This window comes from Oncorhynchus keta, chromosome 10, assembly GCF_023373465.1.
Source record: "Oncorhynchus keta strain PuntledgeMale-10-30-2019 chromosome 10, Oket_V2, whole genome shotgun sequence".
Taxonomy (NCBI): Eukaryota; Metazoa; Chordata; class Actinopteri; order Salmoniformes; family Salmonidae; genus Oncorhynchus; species Oncorhynchus keta.
The window spans coordinates 19,017,328-19,030,267 of NC_068430.1; the positions used below are offsets into that span (position 1 = coordinate 19,017,328).

The 12,940-nt window shown below is 41.1% G+C and overlaps 1 protein-coding gene across 6 annotated transcripts in view; it reads right to left on the minus strand.

Annotated features, from left to right (window-relative positions):
• Nucleotides 1-12,940, minus strand: part of LOC118373926 (neural cell adhesion molecule L1-like protein) — a 103,330-nt gene that overhangs the window by 16,371 nt on the left and 74,019 nt on the right. For all 6 annotated transcript variants that reach the window (XM_035760240.2, XM_035760237.2, XM_035760242.2 and 3 more), the window contains 12 exons: nucleotides 12,554-12,665; nucleotides 12,005-12,171; nucleotides 11,655-11,820; nucleotides 11,420-11,544; nucleotides 10,143-10,244; nucleotides 9,609-9,806; nucleotides 9,335-9,405; nucleotides 8,075-8,297; nucleotides 7,247-7,362; nucleotides 6,785-6,989; nucleotides 6,519-6,641; nucleotides 4,541-4,720 (listed from right to left, as the gene is read on the minus strand). In XM_035760240.2, the coding sequence (XP_035616133.1) occupies nucleotides 4,541-4,720; nucleotides 6,519-6,641; nucleotides 6,785-6,989; nucleotides 7,247-7,362; nucleotides 8,075-8,297; nucleotides 9,335-9,405; nucleotides 9,609-9,806; nucleotides 10,143-10,244; nucleotides 11,420-11,544; nucleotides 11,655-11,820; nucleotides 12,005-12,171; nucleotides 12,554-12,665 (1,788 nt within the window). The remainder of the gene's footprint in view (nucleotides 1-4,540; nucleotides 4,721-6,518; nucleotides 6,642-6,784; nucleotides 6,990-7,246; nucleotides 7,363-8,074; nucleotides 8,298-9,334; nucleotides 9,406-9,608; nucleotides 9,807-10,142; nucleotides 10,245-11,419; nucleotides 11,545-11,654; nucleotides 11,821-12,004; nucleotides 12,172-12,553; nucleotides 12,666-12,940) is intronic.

A 12,940-nucleotide genomic window follows, 5' to 3' on the forward strand; every position in this document is an offset into this window, starting at 1 on the left:
AACCACTCTCTTTTCCCGGGATAACAGAGGAACCGGTAAAATATTATAAATGATTTTTATGAACAGCATGGCTTGAAATGGAACTATTAAATTATGTGCAATGTCTAAATCTGGCTTCTCTGCAGACTCTGCATGATGAATCAACGCTCAGGTTGGGGACAGACAGCCCATCTCAGTATGGAGTGCAATTCACAATTTTTTATTTTTTTATTTCACCTTTATTTAACCAGGTAGGCTAGTTGAGAACAAGTTCTCATTTGCAACTGCGACCTGGCCAAGATAAAGCATAGCAGTGTGAACAGACAACACAGAGTTACACATGGAGTAAACAATTAGCAAGTCAATAACACAGTAGAAAAAAATGGGCAGTCTATATACAATGTGTGCAAAAGGCATGAGGAGGTAGGCGAATAATACAATTTTGCAGATTAACACTGGAGTGATAAATGATCAGATGGGCATGTACAGGTAGAGATATTGGTGTGCAAAAGAGCAGAAAAGTAAATAAATAAAAACAGTATAAAAACAGTATGGGAATGAGGTAGGTGAAAAAGGGTGAGCTATTTACCTATAGACTATGTACAGCTGCAGCGATCGGTTAGCTGCTCGGATAGCTGATGTTTGAAGTTGGAGAGGGAGATAAAAGTCTCCAACTTCAGCGATGCATGTAGACCTATCATCTCATCATTGTAACTTTTTTTCTTGTGACAGGTAGGCCTACATTTGTTCCAGCATTGGCTATACTACAGTAATATAAAGACCGAATGTACCTACTGACCGAATGTAATTTACTGTACCCATAATCATCTGGCTGTCTGGGGTTACCTTTTTTTAAAATTGTGAATGTCACATCTGCTCCTGCCACACCCCCTAGTGGACATCTGGTGTCACCTTGACCTGCAGCCATTTCTACAGTACACTCTCTCTCTCTCTCTCCCTCCCTTTCTGTTTGTTTGTGATTGTGTGGTTGGAGACAGGTGTGCTGGAGCCAGAGCGGATCCTCACCAGCTGCAACCCCTTCCATAATCAAGATCTCTACAAATACTCAGTCCTGCATGTTCCACTCTGCCAGATCGTAATCTCTGCTCAGTCAGTTTATGAGTCTAGCTATTTATGATTATTCAAGACCCTGTTACCCTGCTGTGTCTGTTTCCCTGCCTGACGCTGTTTATCCTCTCACTGCAGTTTTGCCACTCTGGCTCCTGTCTCCTGCTCTTGGGTTCCCCTGTGCTGCTCCGCCTAACAGTAAAGTTTTGTACTTTTTTAATTTGCAGCTGCAGACCTTTATAATAGCCTATCACTTGAATATCATTGCTTTAAATCAGTGCACACATGAGCACTCTCTCACAGTCTTCCTCTCTCTCCATTAACACCATTCAAATGGCATCCAAAATAGACAATCCTGTTCTAGATTTATATATAGATGTCCTAGCCTGACTCTTTCAGGTAATACATTCAATGCAGTATTAGCCTTATTTAGCTCATTTATGATGGGTTATGCATTAGAAACTTCTAACGTATAGCCTCTGTCTCTTGCACAATACCCAAGCACCTGTGCTCCGCTGGCCTCTCTCCTTAACAAACCCTCCTTAGCTCTTGGAGTCCCATGCAGGAAAAACTAGACTAGAATAGCCTGCTGGACATTTTTGTTTTGTTTTTGCATTTCTTATACCAATAGACTAATCGAAGAGGGACGCAAGATCTTTTTGCTGAATGTTAAATACAGCAGCCAATAGAACTCATGGATAGTTTGAAATAGTGAATACACTATGGCGGTAGGCTATAGCAATTATGTATTCAGACCCCTAACCATTCAATCTTTGTGACGAGAAATTAAAGCCTTCTGCATCTAATTCTAGTTCTATATTACTCAAGGATTTCATTAGAATGATGAAGATAAGGACAACGAAACATATTTCTATTAACTGTTGAAAGTGAGGAAGGAACAAAGCAGCAATAGAGAAAGAGGGGCTAAGCTAATAACATGAGGGGAAATGTTATGAAAGGTATATATACTACTTATACAAATAGGCTCTATTATATTTCAATGATATAATCAAATTTGCTAGCCTATACTTGTAACTATGTATACTGCATGTGCTGCACCAGAATCACATGTTCTCTTCTGCTTTATCATGGTTTGAAAGATGTGCGGAATTCCAGTCCATAAAATACAATATAGTAAAAGTTCACACTCAAAAATATTAGCCTACTGGAGCTAGATTAATTTATTTACCCAAGATAGCATACAGCTAGCTACATCCATGGGCTTTTATGTTTTTCTGTTGAGCATAATGTTCAGTAGCCTACACATATATGTATTGGATAAAGACACAATTATTTGGTATTTTTTGGGCTTGGGCTCATTAAATGTTAATGTATTTAATATATGGTTCTTCGGGGTCAGGTACCATCAGGTTTGAATTTTCATGCTGAACAAAGGTCCAATCAAATCCAGACATATTTATATGCTTTATAACGCTTTTGAATGACACTTTCGTTTTGGCGGGCACATTTGTAAAATACCGGGAAAATATTCAATCCTACTGAGTACTACTCTCCATATTTTCAAGCATAGTGGTGGCTGCATCATGTTATAAGTATGCCTCTAATGGTTAAGGACTTGGGAATTTTTCAGGATAAAATAAATAAATAAATAGAATAGAGCTAATCACATGCAAGATCCTAGAGGAAAACCTGGTTCAGTCTGCTTTTCAGCAGACACTGGGAGATGAATTCATCTTTCTGCAGGACATTAAACTAAAACACAAGGCCAAATCTACACCGGAGTTCCTCACCAAGCAGACAATTAATGTTCCTGACTGGCCGAGTTACAGTTTTAACATAAATCTACAAAAAATCTATGGCAAGACCTGAAAATTGTCACGGTTGTCCTCCTCTTCATCTGAAGAGGAGAGGCGAGAAGGATGGGAGGACCAAAATGCGGCGTGGTATGTGTTCATGATGAGTATTTAATAAAAGAAAGCACTGAACACTGAATACAAACTATACAAAAACAATAAACAAATAACGACCGTGAAGCTATAAATGAAACCTGTGCTGACACAAGCAACTAACATAGACAATCACCCACAAACAAACAGTGCACCCAGGCTACCTAAGTATGATTCTCAATCAGAGACAACTAATGACACCTGCTTCTGATTGAGAACAATACTAGACCGAAATATACAAATCCCCAAATCATAGAAAAACAAACAGACTGCACACCCCAACTCACGCCCTGACCATACTAAATAAATACAAAACAAAGGAAATAAAGGTCAGAACGTGACAAAAATGGTTGCCTAGCAATGATGTCTAGCAACAAAATGTAGAATAAGTCAAGGGGTATGAATACTTTCTGAAGGCGGTGCATCTACCTCAATTACCTCGTACCCCTGCACATTGACTCAGTACTGGGACCCCGTGTATGTAGCCAAGTAATCGTTACTTCATTGTGTATTTACACCTTGTGTTATTATTCTCTCTGCAATGTTGGGAAGGGCCCGTAAGTTAGCATTTCACTATTAGTCTGCTCCTGTTATTTACAAATAAAACATGATTTGATTTGACATTACTCCCACACACGGAGAAAGTATATTTATTTGGATTTCATACCATAATGGTGTTTTTTTTTAGTAAATCAATCTAAACATGCATTCTTGCATTTAATTAATCCCAGAAGCCTGCTTACTGTGTTTGATTGAAAAGGATGCTATGTTTTGTTCACCATTTATATGAATTTACAAGCCCTTACTATTAGAGAGTACCCAAATCAATTATTACTATTGTTAGACAGAAGCTATGTGTGATGTGGCACCACAGTGCAGACCCTCCATTACACATTCAAGTGCACTTGCTTATTTTCATTAGATTCTAATCATCTTTGACTGGTGTCACCCCCTTATCTCCACTCCCAAAGACTCAGTTGAATTGAGCTTGGCCTGGTTCCGACAGAGTACATCTACCACTCCACTGAAGTAGAACTGACATAGAATTCATAAGATGAAAATGTTGTGTCATATGCATGAGCCAAACATTGCAATGGCAATCTACTTACTTTACCAATTCCTATATAATTATACAATACGATACAGAAATGTGCATTTTCCCTTGCTGAAGGTAATTCTCTTTTCCAGCCGTTTGTTTCATATCTCGCTTTCTCCTTCAAATCAATAAGCATTTGCTCTTTTATGACAATGATGAATGAAACCCCTTCTCACACCCCTATGATATTGTTTACCCACAAACATTACTTAGATGGAGATATGAAAAGCCTGGCAGTTGGAGCCAATATCACATTCCCTGAAATTCAATGAGCTAATACATTACTGAAATGGCTTGGTCATCTACAGCGTACAGGCTTGGTCATTTACGGTGTACAGGCTTGGTCATTTACAGAATACATCATCCCTCTAATACAAAGTCCTGCTACCACGTCTCGCTATTTCCCACAACAATAAACCCATACTCCCCTTCCATTCTCAAAGATTTTCCACCAGGATCCCCCTGCCACACCTCGGCCTGTGTGACTTACGTGCTTCAGGTGTGGTGGTGCTCTCCTTGATGACCCGGGGCCCACAGCCCACCCTGGTGCAGGGGCGCAGGTAGAACTTGTATCTGCTGATAGCCTCCAGGTTCTGCAGGACCCACATGGTGGTGTCAGGGTTGCTGATATCCACAGTCTGCAGGACACCCACCTCCTCTGTGTCGTTGACTAAACACACACAGAGACTCGATTAAACCTGTCTTCGTGTATTAATGGACACAAAGGATATCTCTGATACAGAAGGACAAAATAAGCATTTGATTGATCATTTGAAAAGGACACTCATAAAATGTTGTGGGTTTGGTAGATATAGGACCACATTGTGTGAGCATGTAATCATGGGTTGCATGTTTCGTCACAATGTTGTTTTGAACGTTTGTTTTGGACTGATGGCCAACTGAGCATTCTACTCAATGTATTGTCAATGAGCGCTGATAAAGATTGAATCAAAGGTGCATTAGAATGGCTTAGAAATACAATGCCATTCAAAAGGAGGCAAATAATTACAAGGAAAATCTTTTTAATAATTTTGATGTTGCCAGGTTGGCTTTAGATGCAGTATAAAGTTAGCTAGTTAGCTAAGATTGAGGGGAGGACACCGGATTTTAGCGAGCTACTGTTAGCATTGCTAGCTATTCTTGACAAACTTTGCTAGCTAATGACAACATTTCCATCTGTCTAAAGTAAATTTGATGACATGATAATGCTGGCAAAGTTGTTTCCTACTGAACATTTGACTACTTTAGCAATGTTGTCGTATTTCCAGGCACCATAGTGTAATTTAGACTAAACAGTCGTTAGACACCATCCAGAATGACTGGGCTTATCATGACTTTAGGACACCACTATTCACAACAATGGCATGACACGACCGAGTGATGGAGGTGCAACCTATGAACAACATCTGTTTTGCATTGGTAGTTGGTTCTTCCTTCCCTAGAGATGGAACTGGCCATCAATCTAACAGTGTAGGTCCTGGGAAACCTGGGAAATATTAAGTTAGCAAATAACCTCTAAGAAGCTGGGCTCAGCCCTGGAACAGCTTTGCAGCAGCCTTTCAATTCCTCTGCTGCTTCCTCTGGTGCATTCTTTACCATTAACATCACTTCCTTCAAAACCCCTCACTTCAAAAGAGTCCATCAGCTTTATCATGATTGCACAATGAAAACGTCCCTTCTTCTGAAATACAACATGACACTTTTGACCCTCTTGTGCAGCGGAAAAATCAAAAACCATTAGGGAGAGTTACTTTGCAAAGCTGTCTTTGAAATGTTGTAATCAGCCTCATCATCGGTATTGTTTCAGGCCAGGGAGGGACACACACATGCACATTATTGTTGTCCTATGACTGTTTAATCTGGGTGGTTGGTTGTGACGAAGTCCCCGGTGGACAGGATGGGGTCAGTAACCAAGACTTTAAAAGGCTGTGACACGCTGGCCTTGGTCAGCGCTGCTGGTGCCGGATCACAACACACCACACAGGCCACACCCTGACCAGATACTAACCCCTCTCTCACCAATGGGGTCATTCTACATTCATACTATCAATGAGTCACACTGGATATCCACTTCCATGCTTTGATGCCATCCAATAACAGACGTTTAATATTTAGCTGTATTCAACCCTCATTCTCCTTGAGGGTATTTTTCATCTGAGTATTTGTTCTCCATTTGATCATATTCTCATGCAATAACTTGTGAGATTTAAACCTGTGGATCTTCACTATCAAAGCTCTGCATGTATTTCCTTACATTTCTATATTAAGACAAACATTTCACACCAGCTGTAGGAGCTAAACTAGATACTATCATTAACAAGCATTCAAAAATGCACTGTAGCACCACTCATAAGCACAGCAATATATCATAGTGGAAAGATCAAGGAGTTGCTAGACATATTGAATGAAGGGAGCCTGGTGCATGTCAGACTGCAGGTTAACAGGGAAGTGGAAAGATTTGTACATACTCAGCTGATACTCTAGCAGGTATCCTGTAAGGACTCCGTTGGCTTCCAGAGGAGGTGCCCAGGTGAGAGTGACAGTGTGCTTCTGAACATCTGTGACCCTGAAAACGGGGGTTTTCTCTGGAACTGGGAAACAAACAAATATACAAGTAGTAAAAAGTGTTAACACAATAACACAATAAGCTTGTGTCCAGATAGTTTCTTTTCTTCTTCAGTTGCACAGTGAATTAATATGTTCCATGGCACGCTCCTCTCCCCTCCTGTCTTACCTCCCTCTGGGGTTTTGAAGTTGACGGCGTGGCTACCTGGCCCATTGCCTCGCCTGTTGAAGGTCATGATGATGAGGCTGTACTCAGAGAAGGGCGTGAGCCCTGGTACCATGGCATGGTTCCGGTCCCCCGGGAATGTCAGAGTGTGTTTGTCCCCGTGAGTCTTCTTTGAGTCCAGCAGACTACGCAGCCGCCACCAGCTTATCTGACACCGCCATGACAGAAGGACACACAGTGTTATGAATCTAACAGATCGTATGTGAGAAAAGGACAATACATCCTGAATGGGAAAGGCTATAGTCTGGGTTAAAGTATTTTGCACTAGTGGCCTGTGTAAGGTAACAGTGCACTGCCAGCGTTAGGGAGACAAAGTGGGGTGAGAGGTCCAGGAGATCCAGCGAGGTCAGAGTCTCTCCCTTTAAACTGTGTCTGAAAGTTTCAGGGCTGTTTTAAAGAATTTACCCTGTAGCCTCCCAGATGTCCATGCAGCTTGTCCTTGTGAACACGCATCCAGCTGACCTTGACCAGCGAGTTGTTCATCACCTCCACCGCTACATCATCAGGAGCCGCAGAGGGGACTGCAGGGCCAAATACACTCACGTCACAGTCCATTCAGCCCGTATGTCACACTAAGTACTATAAAGATCAACCCAACGTGAAATATGAGCTCAGCTTTATGGTGAATGATCCACCAGATCATAATATATGTTTAGTATTGGCTGGGTTGAGTATTTAGATGCTTCAAATATATGCTTCTGTAAAATATGAATCTATAGATCAGTGACTGCATCTAAATAATGTGATATACCACTTTCACAAGGTAGGAACTAGTGTGGGGCTCACTGCTATTGCCTAAGCGATGATACCAGACAGTATGACAACAAAGTATTACGAAACCTCTAAAGGAAGACAAAACATTCTTAACAAGGTTGAGGTGCTTTTTAAAAATCTACAACATTGTATTTGACCACCTGAGGTAACTTCCTGAGGGCAAGTCCAAAAGAAAGCTAAAGATGAAGATGGAAATATAAATAAATACAAACCAGCATGGAATGAAGTGGTTTATGACTTCTAAAAGAGAGTTTTAGCTCAATAAAGCTACTACATGCATATCACACATTTCATCAGCTACTTCGGGCCTTTTCAGAGAAAATAGACTATATTTTAAGGACTATAGCCTACCATACACACAGCTGAATGGTACATACTGTACTGTATTATCCTTGTGCATTTCAAGAGTATAATTATTGTGAAATACACATAGAAACTCTCTGTGTTTAAGTCACTCACAGTCTTCTCCAGAGTAGCCCGTCACCACTTTGGGTTCAGGTCCCCATCCGTGGTGGTTCCTTGCCTGGATCCTGATCTCATATGGCACAAACGTGGGAGTGTCCTTCACTACAAACGAGTGTCTCTTCACCACATGCTCTTGCCAGTCCTCCTCCACATGCTGTCTCTTATAACTCACCTTATATTCAAGGCCTGGCCCATTGTGTTCAATGGGGGACAATGGCTGCAAGAGTGGGGAAGGTAAGAATAACAGTAACACACAGATTATTACCATTTTATAGGAACTTGAACAATTAAGCAAGGATTTCTTTATATGTCTTTCTTCATCTAGGCTATTGCAGGATTATAATGACAAGCCCATACACTTGGATCCTAATGAGGCTTTGATAATATAAAATCAGTAAAACAATTAGACATTTGGCTGGGTGCTGGGTCCAGGCAGCTCTGAGCCACACCTCTGATATAAAGAGCAGGCTTCACCAATTGTAGAGAGATCTAGTGCTTTCCTCACAATTGCCTGACCGTGATGGGAAATAGAATTAGACACTATTATCCACAAAAGCAAATCATTAACAATGAGAGAGCTCATCAATTCAGAAGCTACATTACTCTGCAGGAGCAGGAAGATAATAAGTGGGGGTGAGATTAATCTTTTTACAATAAAGCTGAATTTATTACTGTACATGTAAGAAATCTTCTCTCCTCTCTTTTCACTTTCTAATAAAAGCACCACAATGAGCAGCTTTGATAGCAATCCAATTCACCATCAAAATAGCTCTTCTAAAGTTATAAATCAACAATATGAAATATCAACAGCATGGATATTTGATTCCTGAGGGATTCTTATTTATAATTGCATGTACACTCTTAGAAAAAAGGGTTCCAAAAGGGTTCTTCAGCTGTCCCTACAAGTATAGGAGAACCCTTTGTGGTTTTCGGTAAAACTCTTTTGGGTTCCATGTAGTGTGTCTAACATGGAACTCAAAAGGGTTCTACTTGGAACAAAAACAGTTTTACTTGGAACCAAAAATGGTTCTTCAAAGGGTTCTTCTATGGGGACAGCAGAAGAAGCCTTTTAGGTTCTAGATAGCACCTTTTTTTCTAAGAGTGTACACTGTTCTATCTTATTTTCTCTTTGAATGAAGAGAGTTTTTGATTTCCACAAAAATGTAACTCCTGTGAAATATTCAGTATTCAGAGAGGTGCATACGTATTCAGGGAAGGTACAGTATATTGAATGAACCACATTCTGTTTCTTACCTCCCAGTTGATATCCATTTCATGTGGCAAATGACCTTCAATTTTGATATTTTCAGGGTTCTTGTCAGGGGCTGGTGAGAGAGAAGAAATATGGATTTTGGCAGAAATCTCCTGTGAAATGTGCACATAAGAGACCTTGGTATCAACAAGAGTGGAATCAATTATCTCAGATGATGAGTGTTTTAAAGTTCAACGAGCAGTGCAGGCAGCTCTGGTGGCCTGTACGGTGATATGAAGGAGGAGGACAAGGCAACATGAGTGGAGGAATTCCTACCTGCGGGAGGGGTCTTGTATCTCTCTGTGGGCTCACTGGGGCGCCCTCTGCCCACTGTGTTGACTCCAGACACTCGGAAGCGATAGTTGACATGTCCGTAAAGTTTGAGGACTGCCGAGCCGTGATTTCCAGGAACTCTCTGAAGCTCTCTCCAGGTCCCCGGCTCCCACTGGCTCTCCTCATACTCAATAATGAACTCTGTTGACAGGGTGAGACACACAGACCAGTCCCCAATCTGCCCAAAGCCCTTTGCCAAAGGGGCTGTTTACCTAACAGCCAGCAATGCAGCAAACTATTCAGACCCTGCACTGAGCAGGATACTTGCTCCAAAAGATTAAACTACTAATTTGTATTGGGATGTTGACATGAGACTAACACAATAATAAAGTACTAATTCAATTTTTCTTAGTAAATATGTGCCATGTTATTGTCAGTGTATACTGTATACTACAGGCCTGATGCTCCAACATGCATGCAGAGCTGCTTATTGTGTTTGCTGTGTTTGAAGAGCCAGGTGGATGACCAGACTATTACCAGTGGTTGAGCTGTTGTGGTCCTCCCCAGGGATCCATTTGAGCTTCACACTTCTGCCCTTGTGTTCAGATAGCACCAAGTTCTCAGGTGCATGTGGGATGTCTGGAAAACACCACCACCACAACAACATTGCTTTGATAACACACAAAGACAGGGAATCCTCTGGAGTGGAAAAGGACTGAGGAAAAACATTTGAAGCAGAAACTGACCAATTGAGAAGAAAGAAAGTGAAAACTATGATGCAGTAACGTAGTCATAGACATCTAATGCCTGCGTTTCATACTCATAAAAGACACACACTCGTCCACTTATCCTCGCCTTATGCCCTTGGGGGAATCCCCCTCACCATCCTGTATGTCAGTCCAAACGATTAGCCAAACAAGGGAAGTTTGCAACGTAAGCCCCTCAGCCCTCGTTTTTGATCGAGTTTGCAAGTGTACTATTATGTTCACTTCGAGGCCTGAAACACCCCATAATTCAATTCGCGATGATTGTACATCCACTAAGAAAAGTCAGCCGAAACATAAAACCCCAACGTCAATATGGACAAGTTAACACACAAGTGTAAGTAAAAAGCAATGTAAAAAGGTTAGAAATTGTGCTACTAATGCACATGACGGCACAAACACGTCTCGTAAAAGTAATTATGTTTTTGTTTGGTTAAGTTTTGGAAATTGTATAAATATTTTTTTTCCCTTCTTCATAAGTTCCAGCTAGGCAGGCAAATGTTAGTTAGCTAATTATTTTGGTAGCTATAATACGGTAGATGTATATTAATAATTATATAGTTAATATAAGTAGACATGCAATCATAATTGACTGTGGCGCATATATAGCACCCACAAGCTACCGGTGGCTGAAAACACAAACATGGCGGGATGAACGAGTGACGAATTTCTGGACAAGGGCGGTCCATTCTAAAAATCATTCCTTCCTCCCTCGCCCCTTGTCCTGCAAGTGTATAGTATACTCGTCAGACGTCATGATACGTCATCAGAAGTGTCTACTCAATTTGAGGGCTGAGAGGTGTTTGGAATGCAGCCATTGTTTTTTGAAGAGGAATCAAACAATGTAAATGCATTTTACTGTAAATGCAGAGCCAAGGTCTGAATCTGAAGACATGTGTAATCATGTTCTGCTCTGAGTACTATGCCATGGCACGCTTGGCTTCATCATACGGTATGGATCCATACTGTGACATGCATTTCTATTGTGCTGGGTGTCGTAGAGCCTTTAGGTCTGAGCAGACTTTGAAGTATTTGACATAATTTGCTCACCCAGCACCATGAGTAGTGCAGAGGCAGTGTCCTGATCCATTGGAGTACTGGCCACACACTTGTACATGCCCTGGTCTCTGTGGCTGACGTTGACAATCTGCAGGATACCATCCTCTACGAAATATCTATCGGCAGAGAAAAAGAGAGACAACCTATTGATCTGTGCCATCTAAAAAGCAAGTGAACTTTCTTGCTCGGCTTATATATGTAACACCACAAGAAAGGCTTATCTTACCCAGAATTCTCTGTGTGGTTTAGTGCTATCTCCACATCGTCTTTTTCCCACACAATCTCAAAGTCGCCACTGAATGAGTTGTCGTACACCGCCAGGCAGGAGAGCTGGGCTGTGGTTCCTATTAGGACCTGCAAGTCTTCCGGGGCCTGGAATATCTTTGTGGGTTCTTGGATAGTTCAAACACACAACTGTATATGTAAAGGGTTATGTTTAGGACCCAATGTTTTCTGACTACGTGACTGAAGCAGGGAAAACTAGGTAAGACCGTTTTCAGGTCACATAGTTAGAAAAAACACATGGTCCTAGACTAGGGTGTTTAAAAAAATGCTTTCTTTTATTGAGTTGTATACCTTTAACATCCAGTAAGGCAGTGATAGCAGACGTCCCTTCAGTATTCTTGGTGTAACATGTGTATTGGCCCATGTCCTCTTTTTCCACATTATAGATCTCCAATGATCCATTCTGGTGAACTGTAAACCTTGGACCCTCCGAAGATCCTGGGGAGTCCTCCTTGTTCCTGTAAAACATTCAAAGAGATCAATTATAGTCTCCACTTGAGATTTTATTAAATTACAGAAGAATGTTTTTGAGCACATCACAAGATAAAACATGTTTCATTAAAGTTTTTGTGTATGTATAAGATGCTTTCTTTCTGTATATTTCCTCAATAAACAGTGGAGCACCAAGCGATAAACAGATTCTGTACACAGGTGTTTCATAACTATCTCTTGACACGTTGATATCTACTGCGCTCTACTGGCCTCTGAGAGGACTGGTTGGAGCTGGACGAGCCTGGTATTGCCTGGGTGCCAATGATGACATCACATGACAGCAATAGCAGAATGAGCTGGGTAAAGCCCATGCTGATCTGGGACCAGGGTTAGGGAGAGTCTACTCACCAGGTAACAGCAGATGGTGGAGAACTGAACACCTTGCAGTGCATCACTATAACCTTCCCCTCCACCGCTGAATACTCCAGACCTTCCTCTGTCAGGATCATAGGAGGCAGATCTGTGGGGAGAGACATCCCAGTGAGTGATTCAGGGTTTGGGATATGAATGAGATATGAAGGGATTTAAGTGTGGTCCTCCACCTGAACAGACTACTTCTTCCAGCATTTGGCTATAAATAGTTAATATTAAAGTCAATTAAAATTTGAGAGCCAAAATGTTAAGGTGAAAATGTTTTCATCCTTCTTTGTTAATTACCATTTATTTTAAAAGAATGGCTGGACTGTCAATGAAAATAGAAAAAATGAAAACATAGAATAATGAGCGCTAAATTTT